At 46.2% G+C, this 18,565-nt stretch overlaps 1 protein-coding gene across 4 annotated transcripts; it reads right to left on the reverse strand.

Moving 5' to 3' along the window:
* Positions 1–3,081: 3,081 nt before the first annotated feature.
* On the reverse strand, positions 3,082–18,054 carry ABCF1 (ATP binding cassette subfamily F member 1). Of its 4 annotated transcripts, none has more exons than XM_037141323.2 (25): positions 17,940–18,054; positions 14,113–14,159; positions 13,827–13,916; positions 13,562–13,688; positions 13,383–13,420; positions 13,186–13,299; positions 12,283–12,336; positions 12,083–12,199; positions 11,181–11,276; positions 10,827–10,949; positions 10,338–10,438; positions 10,175–10,260; positions 9,752–9,891; positions 9,520–9,668; positions 9,118–9,201; positions 8,802–8,926; positions 8,478–8,590; positions 8,169–8,340; positions 7,940–8,014; positions 7,791–7,861; positions 6,566–6,598; positions 6,315–6,483; positions 6,065–6,129; positions 5,909–5,981; positions 3,082–5,764 (listed from the first exon to the last, which is right to left on the reverse strand). In XM_037141323.2, the coding sequence occupies exons 1-25, from the start codon at positions 18,010–18,012 to the stop codon at positions 5,598–5,600; spliced, it is 2,502 nt and encodes an 833-aa protein (XP_036997218.2). In that variant the 5' UTR covers positions 18,013–18,054; the 3' UTR covers positions 3,082–5,597. The 4 variants fall into 4 exon arrangements, with proteins under 4 accessions (XP_036997218.2, XP_036997216.2, XP_036997217.2 ...); XM_037141321.2 differs by having other exon boundaries at positions 13,168–13,299; XM_037141322.2 differs by having other exon boundaries at positions 13,562–13,691.
* Between the last annotated feature and the right edge of the window lie 511 nt (positions 18,055–18,565).

Genomic DNA, 18,565 nt, shown 5'->3' on the forward strand with positions numbered 1-18,565 from the left:
AATGAAAAGCCACTCTACAAGTTTCTTGGCTGTATTTTCCAAGACAGACCACAAGAGGGCAACTTCCTAAATTTAACAGGCCTCATTTATATCTAGTAAGGCCAGTGGGGAAGATTTCTGCTTTTCAAGTCTCAGAAGTGAGAAACAGGCAGTCAACCTACTGTTACTCTGTGCACTTAGGAGAGGACTTGGGAGGTGGGTGTAATCTAAAGGCCAAAGTGAGAAGTGAAATACCAAGGAAGTAAAAAGAAAAAACAGCAAACATGAGAACACGGTTCAGGGGTGTCAAACTCATTTTCACCAGGTGCCACATCAGCCTCTCACATGCCTTCAAAGGGCCTTCATGTAATTTTAGGACTCAATCAATGCACACATATTTTAGGATCGTATAAATGTAACTACTACCTAACTAGGGGCAAGGAGCTTGGCACTGCTGCCTGGTAGAAACAAGGTGCCGGGCTGGATAAAACAAGGTGGAGGGGCCTTGTGTTTGCCACCTGCGCAATAGTAGGTCATTCTTTAATTTGCATTGCTCTCCTGGTCTTTTGCCTACTTCTCACCACCTTCCCTCTATCTCCTGCAACAGGCCACAAGAGAACCTTTAAATTCATTTATTTATTAGAGGGGGGGGAAAAGGGAGGGAGAGAACATCAACTGGTTGTCTCTTGTATGTGCCATGCACCTAGACATGTGCCCTAACTGGGAATTGAACCCTCAGCCTTTTACTTTGCAGGATGATGCCCCCCAACAGAGCCACACAGTTCAGGACAAGAAACTTGAAATAGAACTTAAGGTTTTTTTTCTAATTTAAAAATTAGTCATTTTTCACCCTGGCTGGTGTAGCTCAGTGGATTGAGCACGGGCCTGGGAACCAAACAACCACAGTTCGATTCCCAGTCAGGGCACATGCCTGGGTGTAGGCCAGTTTTCAGCAGGGGACACACAAGAGACAACCATACATTGACATTTCTCTCCCTCTCTTCCCTTCCCATCTAAAGAGAAATAACATCTTTTTTTTTTTTAATTAGTCATTTTTCTATCAAATTCTCCATGGAAATCCAAAGTAACCTGTTACTTTAAAAATTTCCTTTGAAAGGGGTGTTTAGGGAGGGAGGCTGAACATCTCATCCATCTCACCAAACCCATTGACCCATTCGTTTGTTAATCAGGCCCTGTAGGTACCTCTCTCCCATTTAGGTTGGTCTGTTCTTCCTTTCTGCTTCCATGTTCCCCTTCCCCAAATACTCATTCAACTTCAAATGTCTGTCAACCCTCCCCTGAGTGCATCAATTTCATCTCCAGTTCTGAGTCATCATCATTGTATTTCTTACTTCTGTTCCTGGGGAGTCTAATCATAAAAAGAAAATCCACCCTGCCCAGGTAAACGTCATCCCCATATGCCAAGGTTGTAGGTTCAATTTCCAGTCAGGGCACATACAAGAAGCAACCAATGAGTAAGTGTCGTAGCAAAGTGATGTTTCTCCATCTCTAAAACCAATTTTTAAAAACGACAAAATATTACCATCTTGACCCAGTACAAATTATTAGTCCTGTACTAACTCAACATTCACTGCTGCTTGTCAGACTTCCTAACTCTCCCTATTCTCTGGCACAACCTCGGAGGTGAGCCCCATTCTCTTTATCTGAAAACACCCAAGTTTACATTATTTTCCATCCTTTCTTAGCAGAAGGGTATTTCCTTTCTAAGGCATTATCTAACTTCTGGCATTGCCTCTCCTGTCTGCTTCATCCACTGTTCTCCACCCAGCACCCAGGGCAATTTTGTACAAATGAAAACCAGATCAATTTACACTCCTGTGTAAATACCACCAATGGCCTTCCATTGCTCCTAGGACCACATCCCACATTTCCTTTTATAAAATCCCATGTGTCCTGGCCCCAGCTCAAGCCATATTCTTTGTTTATGTCAAAGTCTTTCCAGTTTTGTTTTTTAACTTTTTAATTGAATTTATTGGGTTGACATTGACTAATAACATTAAATAGGTTTTAAGTGTCTTTGCAGCTTCTGGACCATCACGCATTCCAGTGCCTTCCCTGAAGGCTCTTCTTTCCCACTCATCCGATTGGTTCATCTCCTTCAGGCCTTGGCTTTAATATTACTTCCTTCAAGAAGTCTCTCCTAATCACACCATGTAAACATGACATCCCTTCTCTCCTTGCCTCCAGGAGATGCTCCAGGGCACCACTCAGTTCCCACTTTTGCTTGTCTAAAACTCTCAGGGGCAACTTCTTCCATTCCAAGGACTCCTTGGAGTTGTGTGTGACCACAGGGATGAACCTGGCTTTCAGTTTTAAATCATTAACACTGACAAGTCTTTCCTAAAATGCCTTGAGTGTTCCTAACAGTCCCACCTTGGCCCTCACACCCCTCTTACACTTTGGTCCTCTTGTCTACATTCTATACATTAGGCAGAATGCCCAGAACCCTGGAATGACACAACCAGGCCTTCATTCCAGGCGCAGCACACCCCATGCCTGGGAAGGCTGAGCAGATGAGCATCCTGAGTCTGTTTCCTCACTAGGAAGATGTACAGAACTACTTTATGGAAACATCCATGCTGCTCATTATGTACATTAGTGTAAGATTTGTGGGTACTAAAAGCTGTTTATGAAAAAATTATTCAGTTGATGGAACTGCATTTTTCCAGGCTTTAAGTTACTCATACACTGTACCATGTAAATGTTATTTTTCCCACGTTCCATTTCAGTGTTGCTGTTATTTGGGGGGGGGGGCAGCATCCTTTTGCCCATGTTTAAGTACATTATTAATTTCATTACATTATCTACTATGTATATTAATGAAAGATATAAAATGTATGCCCTTGGATAGAAGTTATTTTGGAACATCTTAAGTACCTGTAGTGAAATTAGTGATCAAAAACTTGAAATGCAAAACCTTGGTATTCATTTTGTAAATGACATTCCTACTATTTTATGTATCATCTAGATCAGTAAACTGATCATTTTAAATGTACAGTGTAACAAGAAATGCACATAACAAAAGTAAAAAAAAAAAACCTGAAAAGCACTTTACAAATAATTACATGTTGAATTCCTTAATAAACTTGTAAGGTAGGTACTTTTTATCATATTCATCTTTTAGAAAACACGTACCAAGAGGCTTGTCCAGACCTTGGCTGGTGTAGCTCAGTGGATTGAACATGGGCCTGCGAACCAGATAATCGCGGTTCGATTCCCAGTCAGGGCACATGCCTGGGTTGCAGACCAGTTCCCTACAGGCCAGTTCCCAGCAGGGGATGCACGAAAGGCAACCATACAATGATGTTTCTCTCCCTCTCTCCTTTCCTTCCCCTCTAAAGATAAATAAATAAAATATTTTTAAAAAAAAGAGGCTTGTCCAAGGCCACACCATTAGTAAGTGAACCTGAAGCTTGACTCCCACTGTTCTATGATACTTCAGTGAACTGTGGAAATTTCACATATCTTACTCAAGACCCTAATTTTTTTTTTACCAGTTATGTTAGAAGGGGGTTGCTTTATCTCTAAATTGGACAGGTGACCTGATAGCACCTCTGCAATTGTCTCCACACCAGAACTGCACTTCCAGTATAATACTTTTACTGGAGGTCCAGTATTACTTATTCACTTGGACAGAAAATAATTTCCCAAAATTAGAGTTCCGACCTCAGTCTTAACCAAACAGTTCTTTATATTCTGCTAGAAAAGGTAAGCTACACTGAGCACCCTGTCTTCAGTTCCCATCTTGGTCCTTCCATCTGTCCTGTCCTTTCCAACCCTGTGTAGTTCAGGATTGCCTCTTCCCCACAGAAGTATGGGGTCTACCCCTGTAAGTGACTACAGTTTGCCTGTTTATTTTATTTTATTTATTTATTTATTTATTTATTTATTTGAAGATCTTGTTTATTTTTAGAGGGAAAGGGAGGGAGAGAGAGAAACATCAACTGGTTGCCTCTCATACGTGCCCAATGGTAACCTGGTCCAGAACCCAGGCATGTACTCTGACCGGGAATTGAATCTGGGGCCTTTCTGTCTGCAGGATGACGCCAAGCCCACTGAGCTAAACCAATCAGGGCTCTACAGTTCGTCTTGCCCATCACTACCTAAAATCACCACCCACCTTTGTATTTTACTTTCCAAACCCACCTTTTCAAAAATGAAGAAGTGGCCATTCCAGCCATATTTTCTCACTAACTCCTATACAGTTTTGGTTTTCTTCCTTCCAAGCCTTAGATCTGCTCTTTTGTGGTTCCAAACACGGCTCTCCTTTCCCTCATTATTCAAACCCCTCTTCTTTTTCAAGTGATCCCGACAAAAATCCCATTCCAGATAATCTTTCCCTTCTAGGAGCATGTAGCAACTTAAGAGTCTAGAGAACCATACACTGGCAATTAATCCTATCACAATGTACATTCATGTCTTATTTGCTAAGCCTTCTCTAACTATCCATGAAGGCAGACTCTGTCTTTCTCCTTGTGTAACTCCAAGTACTCTACATGTTGTGTCATTTAGTAGCTGGTCCCTGACCACAGGGCAGACCTTGTAAGGTGAAAGACTTGAGTGTCCTGGACACTCTCCCTTCTTCCTCTCTGAAAGGTGAGGGGAAGGGAGGTAGGCTCCTCAGAGAGCAAGCATCATTGTAAGTGCAGTTAAGAGTACAGGTTAGATCCATCTGTATTAGTGGAGAAGTGAGGATACTAAGTGCCACCAGAAAATTAAGTAAATTTTCTGAGTAAAGAAAATTAAGATCAGCCCTGGCTAGTGTGGCTCAGTGGACTGAGCACCAGCCTGTGTGAACCAATGGGTCGCTGGTTCTATTCCCAGTCACATGCCTGGGTTATGGGCCAGGTCCCCAGTAGGGGGCGCAAGAGAGGCAACCACACATTGATATTTCCCTCTCTATCTCCCACCCATCACCCGTCTAAAAATAAATAAATAAAATCTTTACTTGAAAGAAAAAAAGAAAATCAAGATAAAAAACAGTTCCAGCTCCCATGAATCTCCAAACAGCCAGGGCACCAGTAACTCCTTTCCTTTATTCCTTCCCCTTGTACAGGGAAATTCAAGTTTAGCAGTGTTCCTTTCTTGCCCCCGAGTCTCCAACTAGACAAGAGACTGCACACACCACATGCCAGATAATAGCTCAGGCCTCAGACTTCTCCCTCAGTTGAACTGCCACAGCCATTTGTATCACAAAGTCAGCATGAAATCCATAAAAAAAAAAGAACAGCACCACTCATAAGACCAGGAGCCCACTGGGCCTGAAGCTTTAAAGTGGACCAGAGGCAGGGTGCAGAGTGATGAGAGAAACTCACGACAACTGGCCACCTAAGTTTGGCTGGAGGGAACCCAAGATAATGAATGGTCATCTCTTTTGGCACAGAGAAGTGTCAAAAGTAAGGCCAGACCAGTTTATAAGGAAAAGTGAACAGACAAATCTTTCAGAGGAAAGGAAGCAATCAAAGTGGCATCCTAAATCATATCAACACCACCTCTGCCTCCCTGTCAGCTGCAGAACAAAGGCAGGCTTCCAAGTGGAGATGGAGAGACAACAGGGGGCATCCAGGCCACACAAGCTGGTCTTCCGGGAAGGGAGATCACTCTCGGGGGCGGTTGACCATGACTTCGCCCAGGGCCTCCAACACTTCCCGCTTGTAGTCCTCAAAGTCACCATCAATTTGGCTAACACTCTGCTCTTCCACCACCCACAGCTGGCAGTTGGTTTCTGTGATGAGTCGGGCATCATGGCTGACGACAATCACAGCTTTGAAGAAAGATGGTAAGAATGAGGGTGGGGAGAAAGCAGGAGGAGAAAATCAGAGCATGAAAGAAGGGATCAAGCCCTAGCCAAAGGCCGCTGAAGCCTGGTCCCCAGGGGAAGAAAGAGGTGAATTTTGAACTAACTCACCACCCTTGTACTCGTTGATGGCCTCCCCTAGAGCATCAATTGACTCTATGTCCAAGTTATTGGTGGGCTCATCCTGCGGGGGAGGAGGTATACAGTGACTAAGCATTAGGATTCTTATCTGTAACTTACCCCTCGCCTGCACTCCAGCTCACTCACCAAGATGAGGACATCTGGCTCCCGACAGGCCAGCTCTGCAAACACAACTCGGGCTTTTTGCCCACCTGTAGCAGAGAAATAGGAGACCCATCACACTCTGACTGCCTTGCATTTCTGCAGATCAACCCTGAATGTGTGTCTGTGTGTGTACTGAGGCCCCCAAGCCTTGGTTCCTCTTCCCTTCTGCCTCTGGGTGCTGCTGTGGATATGAATACTGAGGACCACTTTCCCCAGCCTCCTACAGTACTACCAGAGAGTTTGCAGATCTGGATGGTGTGGGCATGACTCTCAAGGCCAAAGCGACCCAGGCACTTCCGGGCATCCTGGTAGGGCAGGTTGAAGACTTGCTGCAGGTAATCGGTGGGTGTCTCATCCATGCGCAGCTGCTCCGCATACTGCTGGTTGAAGAAGCCAATTTTCTGCCCCAGAGGAGAGGAGGTGGTTAGTCAAAGTCCCACTTCCTCTCTTCGACTCATTCCCTAATTCCCAAAGCCAACTTACCAGCCGGTGGTTCTTTCTCATTTCTCCACGAGTCTGCAAAAAAAGAATAAGGGGTAAGATGAGGGAAAGAAAAAAGGTGCTGTAGGGCCACATCCCAACTTTTCTAACAGAAAGACAAACACAAGAATGGGTCTGGGATTATGAAAGTTCTTCCTAATGTGACAAAGGCACACCAGGAAATCAAAGTTTGGGGCAAAAGGGAGTAAGAGATGGAGAATGAAGGAGGGGAGACAAAGCACAGATTCAGAACCAGGAGAGGACTGACCACAACTGAAGAACACCCCTTGCTACCCAGAGAGACTCATGAATGGCCCATTCTCAGGGCACCACCTCAAAGAGGGAGTAAGGACAGGTTGTAGGAGAATCTAAGAGCACCTTCCTAAAGGTTACTCTGTGTTGGCCCTCTCAGCAGAAGAGTGACAGATGGAGGGAGGACAGGTGGCTACAACCTACCTAAAGCACTTTAGGGCAATATACTGCCAAAGTCCTAAAGCAATGAATTTAAGAAAAACTGAATTCATAAAGATCTACAGTAAGAATACTTGTTATAGTATTGTTGTTTAGTGAAAATCAAAAAAATCTGTGATACTGATGGCAGCTCTGGCTGGTGTGGTTTAGTGGATTGAGCATGAGCCTGTGAACCAAAGGGTTGTTGGTTCAATTCCCAGTCAGGGCACATGCCTAGGTTGCAGGCCAAGCCCCCAGTAGTGGGCACACAAGAGGCAACCACACACATTTTTCTCCCTCTCTTTCTCCTTCCCTTCCCCACTTAAAAAATAAATAAATAAAAAACGGAAAAGACTGATGTCAAATCTGGTTTATCCATATAATTATTGGCATGGAAAAATGCTTGATATATATTATCTGGAAAAAGCTGGCTACAGGACAATTCTTGTGATAGCCTGTTTTTATTTTTTTAAAAAAAGCACATTTGCCAAGGAAAAAAGAAGCTATCCATGAAAATTAATACTGGTTATCTCTACGCTCTTCTTTGGCTTATGCAATTTGAATCAGTCTACAAGTAATATGTTTCTTGTATAACCAAAACCCACATGGGGGTACCCCTGCTCCAAATCCCTTAGGGAAACGAGTCATCTGTGGTAAGTTCTGTGTTTTAGTTTCCCCTGCAGAAGGGCTCCCTGATTCTAGCCTAGGGCGAAGAGCGAGTTTTCACACTTCCCATGCACTCCCACCACTGGCCTCCCCGCCTGGCTCCAGGACTCACCGGAGTCAGCTTGCCTGTCAGGAGCAGGAGCAAGGTGCTTTTCCCCACACCATTAGGGCCCACAATGCAGACTGCAAGAAGCAAGAGAGATGGTCAAAGAAGTCCCAGACACTCTCCCTGTAGCTCCTGTCCCACCCAAACCAACTCACTTCTTGAGTCCATGTCAATGCCAAAATCCAGATTCTTAAAGAGTGGTTTCTGTCCCTCATAGCCAAATGTCACACCTGAGAGCCAGGAAAGGAAGTAGTTTCTTTTCTATTCAGTTACCCTGAAGGTCCCTCCCCCATGTCCTGGCTCTGGAAGAGCCAGGGTACCCACGGCTGGGGAGAGCTGGGGTACCCATGCTCCACCCTGTGCTGCTGAGTTAGAGTGGCTCACCGTGCAGGCCCAGCACAGGAGGGCTGAGTGGTGGGGGGTTGGGGAATGTAAAGCGAACGATGTACTCCTTGGGACGCTTCAGGAGCTCAGGGGTCTCCTGTGACTCCTCATCCTGGTTTTTCCGTCGGCATTTCTGCTGCTTCCTAGTCAGGGCTTCCTTTGTTTGCTTTTCCTGGAGAGAAGGGGGAGAGAGAGAAATCTGTACCTTCACAGTGGTCCCTGAAACGCAGGTTGATTCCCCAGGGTCTGTTCTTTCTCTGTTCTCCTGAAAAGAGCCCTCGTCCCCAGAAGACCACAGGAAGACCTTACCGCCTGCTTGGTGGACTTGCCACCTGCCTTCAGCTCCTTCAGCTTTTTCTCCTGCTTCTCATACTGCTTCAGCAGTTCTTTCTGCTTTTGTTGGTACATCTTCTTGAAGGTCACTGGGGCAGAAGAGGAGGAGGAGGGGCATCACTGGGTATCCTCTCCCCAGCAGACAAAGGAATAATCAGGACTGAGGAGGATGGGATGGACAGGCATCAGTGTCTAGATGCTGAGAAGACCCAGCTCATCACCACGTCCCTATGGCCCTCCCTCCCAGGCCTCTTTTCAGGGCTTCACCTCTCTCTTCTACCCATGAGTGACCCTACTTACTGTAATTGCCCCTATAGTAATGAAGCCGCTGAGCATCAAGATGGATTATATCAGTGCAGACATCATCCAGGAAGCCCTGGTCATGGGAGACGATGAGCAATGTCTTCCGCCAGCCCTGGAGGTAGCTGGGTTTTAGAGAAGAGTGTGGAAAGGTCACCATGGTCAGGTTTGAGTTAAGTCATGGGAAGCAGACAGACATGGGAACAGGGAGGGAAAGGGCAGCTGGACTGAGTGCATCAAGGGCAGAGCAGAGAAGAGCTGGAGAAAACAAGGCAGCAAGAGAACTACTGATGCCAAGGCTTGAAGGGTGACTTACTTATTGAGCCAGATGACAGCATTGAGGTCCAGGTGGTTGGTGGGCTCATCCAGCATCAGCAGGGTGGGCTCCATGAACAGCGCCCTAGAGGGTTGGGCAGCAAAGTGTAGGATCAGAGAGGGAAGACCCTTGCTCAGAGAACCCCAGAGCAGCTACTAGTAGGCAGAGACTGAGACCATGAACAGGCCTTCCAATCTCTTCTTAAGAAGTTCCCATGCAGGAGACATCAATGAGAATGTCCACCAGGTAGGGAGAGAAATGGAGAAGAGGCCTGAAGTCTGACAACAGATAAGGGAGAGAGAATTCAACCTTGAACCTCCCTGCTGGCCTTGGAAGAATGGGAACATGAGAAAGGGCCGGGTGGTTTGAGGCTAAAGAGAGGGTGACAGGGGTGCTGCCCACCTGGCCAAGGAGACACGCATGCGCCAGCCCCCTGAGAACTTCTCTGTGGGCCGATTCTGCATTTCAGGGTCAAAGCCCAGACCAGCCAGGATCCGCCGGGCTTTGGCTTCTGCGGCTGCTGCACCAGAAGCCCGCAGTTCCTCATACACCTGGGAGGAGGAAGATGTTACATGTCTGAAGTCTCAACAACCCCCAAGTCTCAGCCCATGACCCTGTGCCATGAGTCCTCTACCTTCTCCAGCCTCTCAGCAGCTGTGTCGTCACCCTGCTCCAGCTGCCCCTGAAGCTGTCGCTCTTCTTCCAGCAGCTTCAATCGCTTGGTGTCTGCTCGAAGAACAGCCTGCACTGCAGGTGTTTCATCCGCTACCACCTCTGGGGGCGGGGAAGACAGTCAAGCCACCCTAAGGGTGACGGATCCTGTTCCCTCTTCCCTTCAGATCCATTTCTGGTTTGCCTGACCCTGCCCAGCTCTTTGTTCCTGTCCCAAATGAAATGTTCTATATCCTCACTTCCTCCCTCTTTCTTTAGCATCATTTTCCAGTCCCAGTCCCCAGACTCCCCACATAACCTTTCCAACCCCACTACAACTGCTTCCCTTCTTGACTGGCCACCCCAACACCCGCCCCTGGAACCACCTCCCCACCAGGGGCCTCACCCTGCTCACACAGCAACACATCGATGTTGGGGGGGATGCTCAAGGCTCGGTTGGCAATGTGCTTGAGGAGAGTGGTCTTGCCCTTGCTGGGGAATGAGAATTATTAGGACTAGGCCATCACTGAGAACTCTCTCCTCTTCCTTCCAGCCCCTCCTCTACTCACCCATTGGGTCCCACAAGCCCATAGCGGCGGCCAGCCACAATGTACAGGTCTGCATTGACAAATAACTCCTTGCCATGGGCTGAGATGCTGAACTTCTCCAGCTGCAGCCATCAGGGAAGCAGTACAGAAGGAATGGGAACAGTGAGAATTTTCCCTCTCAGATGGTAGCTACAGACTTCTCCCTGCAAGGAAGCCTCTGACAAACTGAGACCTCTGCCACAATCCCCTCCTCCTATCAGACCAGTCCCCTTCCCTGCCTGCTGCCTCCAACAGGCCTGTCTCACTTACTTCCCTACAAGGGTGGACATGCTACGCTTCTATTGACTTTTCTATCTTCTTGCTCAAGGTAGCAGAACTCAAGGTATAGAAAATGCCTGCAAGCTTTCCTGCAGTGGACTAGGCCACTCATACCCCACTTCCCTGGCTGCCAGGGCCACGCAGGTGGGAGAAGCAGCACTTCCCTGGTGAGCTGGAGAAACCCATCCTTACCTTGATATCAGATGCATTTTCCAGCATGGCTTGGCGGGAGGACACCTCTGCTTGTGACACAGAGAAGTCATTCTCAGCAGCACTGGCTGCTTTTAATGAAGCCACTTGGCGCTCATACTCCATCTAAGGACGGAAAAGCCACTGTCTGCCAGTTTCCTGTCACCACAATACCACCCCATGTCACCCATCGGATACTGAGACAAGGCTCACAGAACATTGTTCTTTCCCTACTCTGATGCTTTTACTTGAAGTAGTACTCAAAGCTCCCCTTCTTGCCCCTCAATTCACATGTCCCCTAGCTGAAGCTTAAAAATAATTTTCTTGCCTTTGACCACTAAGAACCTAAGGTCTTACCTGTTTCTTCAGCTTTTTCTTTTCTTTCTTGCTAAGATGTGCATAGGGATCGTCGGCCTTAGACTCCCCTTCTTCTTCCTCTGAACCCAGTGAGAACTAAGGGATGGAAAAAAAATGAAGGTCCCCTCCTAGAACTCAGATTTCATGTCATCCATTCCCAGTTCGACGGTCAGTTCCTTCCTTCTGTACCTAGAGTCCTAAGATATCAGGGTGGACCGTCTCTCGTTCTCATACCTACCCCAGGTCTCCTGTGCATTTCTGTCAGAACGAATGGTACAAGGTAGATGTCAGGAGTATGGATGAAACAATGTATAGGCATTTATGTACAGAACTATTGACGCAATGTAACTGACGGCAGAATAAATATCCCAGGCTCTATGCCACACATATGTATCAAGTGTTACTATAGCTTACACATTAACATTCAAAGAAAAGGTCTGGAAGCCCTAAATACAGCCACTGAGGGATGGGGCAGAATCCAGAATGAGAAAGCATTAAGTACACAGGAGGCTGTAGAGATCACTAGACTCCCTCCTACCACGTAGATGAGATAACTGAGAACCAAGAAGGTAGAAAGATGTATTCAAGGCACAAAGTCAAATCGTCAGAGGCTAATGTCAGGTCATTTCCTCTCTCGATCAGGGGTTGCAAACTATGGCCCATAGGCCAAATCTGACCTGTGGCCTATTTTTATACGGCCCTGAACTAAGAATGGTTTTTACATTTTCAAAGAGTCGTTAAAAAAAGAGAGAGAAAAAAATATGGGCCAGAGACTGTGTGTAGCCTTCCAAGCTAAATATTAACTATGTGACAACTCCTTTACAGACATTTGCCAACTCCTGCTGTGCACAGTAACAGCACCCCCAGTTCTTGGCCCACTCCCCCAGCAGCAAAATACACACCTGCTCCGCCTCCTTGGCCTTCTCCTTCCCTTGCTGGGGTGGCTCATCTTCCTTTGTTATTTCTTCTTTTTCATCCTCTTCATGTTCATTGTCCAGAGTGGAAAATTTATTTTGAGGCTAACATGGAAAAGATAGCAGGTCTAATAAAATGCTCAAATTCTTGAGACTCATCACAACCTCCTGCCAATTTACTGACTCACCTTGGCCTTCCCCTTTTTGTTCTTGAGTCCTGGTTGTCGTTCCTCAAATACAGCCTGGAGAGGACATGGAGACACACATACACAAATTAATTTGCTACCTTGTTGCTTAACAAGCACTTCTAGGAAGCCTAGAAGTTGACTGTACTGAGTGGTACTAGGGAGGAAATGACACCAAGAAAAACCCTGGCTTCCAACTTGAGACTAGACAGTGAAAACTAGAAACCATCTGCCTGTGGGTCGCACAGTGAGTTGCACGGGTGGGTGATCATACAGTGAGAGGGCTTCCTTCAGAGGGTGACTCTTGAGGAGGTAATGGACATGAGCTTGGAGACGGCATTCTAGGGAAGATGGAGGATATAGCATAAAGAATAAAGGCTTCAAAAGAGAATAGTCAGCTGGATGCCGTCAGGCCAATCTGCAAGGTACACATGGAAGATCCCTGGGTGGAAGAACACAGACTTGAAGGCTTCTGTTTAGATTTTGAGTTTGAAAGCAACAGAATCACTGTAGACTTCCAAGTGATGAAAAGAATATTTTAAAAAGTTGATTTTTTCACCCTGGCCGGTGTGGCTCAGTGGGTTGGGTGTCATCCCACAAAGCAGAAGGTCACTGGTTCCACTCCCGGTCAGGATACATGCATGCCTGGGTTGTGGCTTTAGTCCCCAGTAAATAGTGTGTACAAGAGGCAATTGATCAATATTTCTCTCCCCCTCGTTCTCCTTCCTTTTCCCTGTCTCTAAAAATAAATAAAATCTTTTTAAAGAAAAGCTGATTGTGACAGTTTAAGCAAGACAGATCTAGAAGAGCTGGCTCAAGAGCAGGAAATCAAGCTAGGGAATTAGCACACCACCGCCAGAAGGTGCTACATGGAGTGGGAATACCCACCAAGGCCACTGCTTTCACCTTATTGATCCGATTCTTTTCTGGCTTGGCAGGCTTAGCAGAGGCAGAGTGTTTTTCCTCCTCTTCCTCTTCCTCACTCTGATCCTGAATCAAGGCTGCAAAAGCATTACCTCCCTGGAGAATGAAAAGGCCAGAGCCGTCAGTGGGATGGTCGAGGTTGTACCCCTGAGGTGTCGTTAATCATGCAGACGGCTTACTTTGGTTCTCTTCCCTCCTCGGGGTGTCAGGGCAGGTACTGAAACGACAAGAAAAGACGATGAGGCAGGAAATGATGTCTGGCTCCTGAATCTAAACCAAACTCACAGACCAAGGAATGAGACATTTCACTCTTCATGGCTCAGGGATTCCAGGCACCCATTCCTCTCAGTTCATTTACCCTCTCCCTCCTCATCACTGGCTGGCACTGAGAGCTTCTTAAGACGCTCCATGAGCTCCTTCTCCTCTCCATCATCATCCACATCCTTTTTCCGCCGGCCTTTTCGGGTGTCTCGTTTCTTTTTTTGCTGCTAAAAGCAAAGAGAGCGTAAGAATGAGTCTGAGGCCCTGGTCCCTACAGTATCTCTGCCTCACAGAGAGTTCCCCATCACCTGGCTGAACTGATGTAGACTGGGGAGGGGTTAGTGGACCCCTGACACTTGTACCTGCTGCTGTTGCTGTTGCTCCTCTTTCTCCTTGAGTACTTTCTCTTCTTCCTCAGCCTGTTTATCTTCTACTGCCAGCTCTTCAAAGAACTACAGAGTTCAGATATAGGTAAATATGGCTCAGAGACCCACCAAGCCCCTCTGTCACACACAGGCCCACTGACCATCCCTTCCACCCATGCCTTGTTTCCTCTTTTGACAAGGTCTTTTCTCCCCCCAGACCTCCCACTATCTTCACATGGAAACACTCACAATCAACTGTCACCTTCAACCCTCATTTCCTCACCGTCTTTTTATTCTTCTTGTCCTTTTTCCCCTTCTTCACCACTTTGTCTAGAAGGTTAAGCAGACATTGTGAACGATTATCTGCAAATTTCAAAGCATCCTGATCTGCAAAGCACTCAATGGCCTCTATCCTATTTTACTATTTTTCTAGTAAAACTATCATTCCCTACATACTTGCACCGTCCCATGAGACAAACAATGGTAGCTTGGTTTAGGGTGGCAGTAGGGAGGGAGAAAGTAGAAATCAGGTGATGGTAGAGGTGGAAAGACAGAAAGAGCAGCCAGAGATGATTTCTGTGTATGCAGCTGGCAAAATTAGTTGGGCTATGGTATCATTTATTAATTCGAAATAACGGAAGAGAAGATTCCCTCTCCCCACCCAAGGTAGGACAAAGATAACTAGGACAAACTGTTGTTTGTGAAACTTACAGGCCATTTAAATGAGTGTCTCGTAGGTACTGAACATCTGGGTCTATGACCCATCTGCTCTGCTTGTACAGCATTCTAGCTCAGATCACACTGTGTGACCCAATAGAGTCTTTCCTCTTAGCCACCTGCAGCACTATTTACCAGTAGTTTACGTTACCAGGGAGCAAAGAAGGAAGTAAATAAAAGTTTACTGACTGGCCCTGGCAAGGTAGCTCAGTTGGTTAGAGCATCATCCCAATATGCCAAGGGTGCAGGTTCGATCCTCAGTCAAGGCAAATGCAAGAATCACCCAATGAATGCACAAATAAGTGGAACAACAAATCAATGTTTCTCTCTTCCTAAAATTAGTAAGTTAAAAGTTTACTAACAATAATTTCCAGCCTCCCCCTTCTGTCCATCTTCATTTCCTTGAGGGCAGTGCACTATGTCTAATTCCCTATCTCCCTTCCACCATCAACCAGTCTGGAAGATAACCAGCAGCTTCATAATTTCCCTTCATGTCCAGGCCTATCCACCATCATATTCCCTCCAAATCATCTCATCTTATCCAAAAGCACTCCTGTAATTGTTTAGCTTAAACAAACAAAAAACCCCAATGGCTTTCTGCTATTTACTACATTAAAGTACTTTTCAGACCAGAATTCCATGTAACCCATAGTAATCATTTATCCAGGAAGGTTTTACTGCATATCTACTATGCTGAAAACTAGTGATTAATGAGGACAATCCCTACAATTTAGAGCTTCAATTTGAAAGGGCCCTAACCTACCTTTTCTGCTATATCTCTGTTTCTCTACCAACACCTATGTTCTGGACAATGACTTCTCCTGGCTCCTTGATTTAGTCCCAGGCATGCTGAAGTCCTCCATCCATAACACACTTCACAATATGATCTCAGTATTGGATGACAAGTGTGATGGAGTTGAAAAGATGTGGAGAAATAATGAAAGGCTTTATATGCTATTCCAAGGAGCCTAATCCTAGACATTAAGAAGGATCCATTGAAGTGCATTAAGAAGGGACAACATAAAAAGAAAAAAAAAGTAACATGATCAGCTCACCTTGACATCTAGCAGTGACAAATCCCAGGCACCATTACCTCCCTCAAGGACTAACACAAGCAGCCCATCTCTTCTGTACTTTAAACTTCACTCTGACCCTCCTGACTACAGAGAGGAAAAGCCTTGTACAGGTTCAATTGTGAGAAAGTGTGATTAATCACAAAAAAACAGAAAAAGGTAAACGTGGTGGCTAAGCTAAATTGTACCTTCCATCTCTCCTCCTATAAAAGCCCCTCCCGTTTACACACCACTTATGCTGCTCCTAACTTCAAAGGCAAATAAAACACTTTCCTTAATCTTACAATATTCTCTCTCCATCACGTGTTTTCTATCCTGTCTTCACTGGGTCTCAAAAGCATTGTCCCCACTACCTCTACTTCCTCACTCCCATTCCTTTTCAGATATACTGCAATCTGCTTTGGGTGTCACCTCCTCATGAATACTACTTTTGACAAAGTTATCACTCTCTCCTTAGTTGCTCAATCCCAAAACTATTTTTCTAGTACTCATTTGCAACATTTAGTCCTTAAGTTGCAACATTTAGACCTTCAAGCAACATTTGATTTTGCCTACCTTTTACTTCTCTCACATCATTATTTAACTTCAGGAATCCTGCTTGCTCCAGGTTTGCCTCAGTGTCTCTGGCTGCTTGCCTCTAAATCTTACCTCCTCAGCCTCCTTGCACTACTACCTTGCACTACTTCCCTTAATTGTTGAGATTCTTTTGGGTTCCCATCTTGTATCCTACTTCACTTCAATCTGAATCCACATCCAACACTTCAACTACCCTTGCCTGTGTCTTCCCTTTTAGTGTAGATCTCTCTCCACAGCCACTAAACAAATTCTCTCCCTGCCATCTCCTCTTAGAAATTGCACAGAAAACTCAAACTCAACATTCAAAACTCTCTTCCCACACCTCAGCCTATAGCCCATACTGCTTTCAATTAATACCCTACTACCCACTGGGTTACTTAGGTGAATGTCATCCCTAATTCTTCTCCCTTCCATTAGTCAGTTCCCAGTTCTGGTCAATGCCACTTCCTTAATAACTCTTCATTCTTCAGGCCCTTGGGCACTCTTTTACCACTTCTTACCTGGATCATTCTGACAACCTCCTAAACAGTCTCCCTGCCTCCAGTCTCCACCAAATCAAGTCATTCTACACTGTTCAGTGTTGTTAGGGTGAACTGATAGTATCTTTCCTTATGCACTTCAGTAGGTCTTCCTTCTTAATGTCTTGAGGATTAAACTCCTCAGAATAGTGTATAAAGCCTTTCATTATCTGTCTCCTGCACATCTTTCCAACTCCATCACACTAGTGGCCAAACAATAGTGGAATCCAGCTTTGCACACACTTTTTCCTCTGCTTGGAATGTTCTCCTTGCTAACCAACTCATACTGATCCTCCATGAATGAATTTACTCTTGGGAGGCTTTGCTAAGACTCCTACCCTACATGTCTGAGTATGATGTCTGTTCTCTCAGTCCTGTAGCATTTTCAAGCATTCTAAAATACTATGTCAACCACTGACTAATTAATTTTCTGTCCCTTCCACTGGACTGGATGCTCCTTCAAAGCAAGGTGTATCTTTGATACTACATTCCTGGTTCCTTTGCACAGGCATCCAATAAATGCTTGTAAAATTGGTCACTGTGTACCTACTGCAATTATTAAGTGCCTTCAAAGCTGGCAGTATGTCTTCATATTTTTCCCTCCCCCGACCAAAGCACAATATATACAGTGTTTAATTAAAAACAAGCGCTCAACAAACATTCGCTGTTTCCAAGTAAACCTTAATCCCCATTCCAAGCATCCACACCCCAAACCCAGCATCTTCACTCGTGCTCCAGGTGAGTCAGATGTGCCTTATGAAAGAGCCCATGAAGGAGCCATCCTCTCTCAAGAAGTAGGTGGGATCATGGGCTCCTCGGGGGGGTGTGTCTGCACACACGTGCTCAGCAGCACTATGGCGCGGCGAGATCCGGGTACTGCTCAAGTACTTCTGTGGGATGTAGAATACAGTGTGGTGCGGAATATGTCCAAAAGATAATAGAGGACTTTCATACTTCTCCCCATTTCTCCTCCGGTTCCATATGCTCTTCCTTGTCTCTTTGCCCAGTCCAACTTAAGTTCCTGAGCTACACGCGTGACTTTTCTTTCGCCCCGCACCCTAAACTCACTACTGACTGGGAAAACGCTTCTTCACCTCAATGCACGCATGCGCAGTAGCCCCGCAAGGCCCGGTCAGTCTCGTGTTCCATGATCCTCTCCTAAAACAGGGGCACTCTTCTTTCTCTTCTTTTCCCTCTTTTGTTCCCTCCCTGCCCACAAGCCTCACCTGCGGGGCTCGTGCCCTCCCCTTCTCCGATCCACTCGGGCTCCGACGGCTGCTGCTTGGGACCCCTCGGCATCACGACGGCAGTTACGTATACTCCGGCGGTGCCGACAGCAATTTCCGCTTCCGGTAGCGTGGGGCTGTACACACGACTGCATTTCCACGCCCACACGTCCAGCCCCGCCCCCCGGCGGAGTTGGTGCACGCTTCACCGGCAACTCCGGGGCGTGCCGGTAATCGGTGGGGGCGTGGCTTGCCACTACTAGGGCGGGCTGGAGTCTGCCAGCGCGCAGCGTAGGTGGAGCATTTATGACAGTCTGGGAAGCCCCGGATGCAGCATCACTAATTTCCGACTAGTACGAAATAATGGGGGCATCCTATTCTTTTCTTGAGTGGGTGCTACCTTCGACCAGCCCCTTACGTCTGGTTAGGAGCAGAAAAACACAGTTCATCTTTTCAGGACTTGTCGGTCTGGTGTTGAGATGTATCGCAAAACCTCCAAGTTCATAGTTGTAAACGAGGAAGTACTCTAGCCTAACAGAAATCACGGTGGGATGGAGCTTAAGTCCTCCTACTCCACCCACCCCCCCTTTTTGGCAAAAGCTTTATTGAAGTATAGTATATGATAA

This window comes from Artibeus jamaicensis, unplaced genomic scaffold (genome assembly GCF_021234435.1).
Source record: "Artibeus jamaicensis isolate MK-2021 breed Jamaican fruit bat unplaced genomic scaffold, CSHL_Jam_final contig_469, whole genome shotgun sequence".
Classification (NCBI taxonomy): Eukaryota; Metazoa; Chordata; class Mammalia; order Chiroptera; family Phyllostomidae; genus Artibeus; species Artibeus jamaicensis.

What these genes read in the sequence shown, in the direction of transcription:
- ABCF1 (XM_037141320.2), bottom strand. Translation starts at nt 18,012, where the DNA reads ATGCCGAGGGGTCCCAAGCAGCAGCCGTCGGAGCCCGAGTGGATCGGA. An exon ending in ATGCGTGTCTCCTTGGCCAG is followed by an intron (nt 9,202 to 9,519) that starts GTGGGCAGCACC and finishes CCAACCCTCTAG; the next exon opens with GGCGCTGTTCATGGAGCCCA. An exon ending in TGAGAAAGAACCACCGGCTG is followed by an intron (nt 6,484 to 6,565) that starts GTAAGTTGGCTT and finishes CCTCTGGGGCAG; the next exon opens with AAAATTGGCTTCTTCAACCA.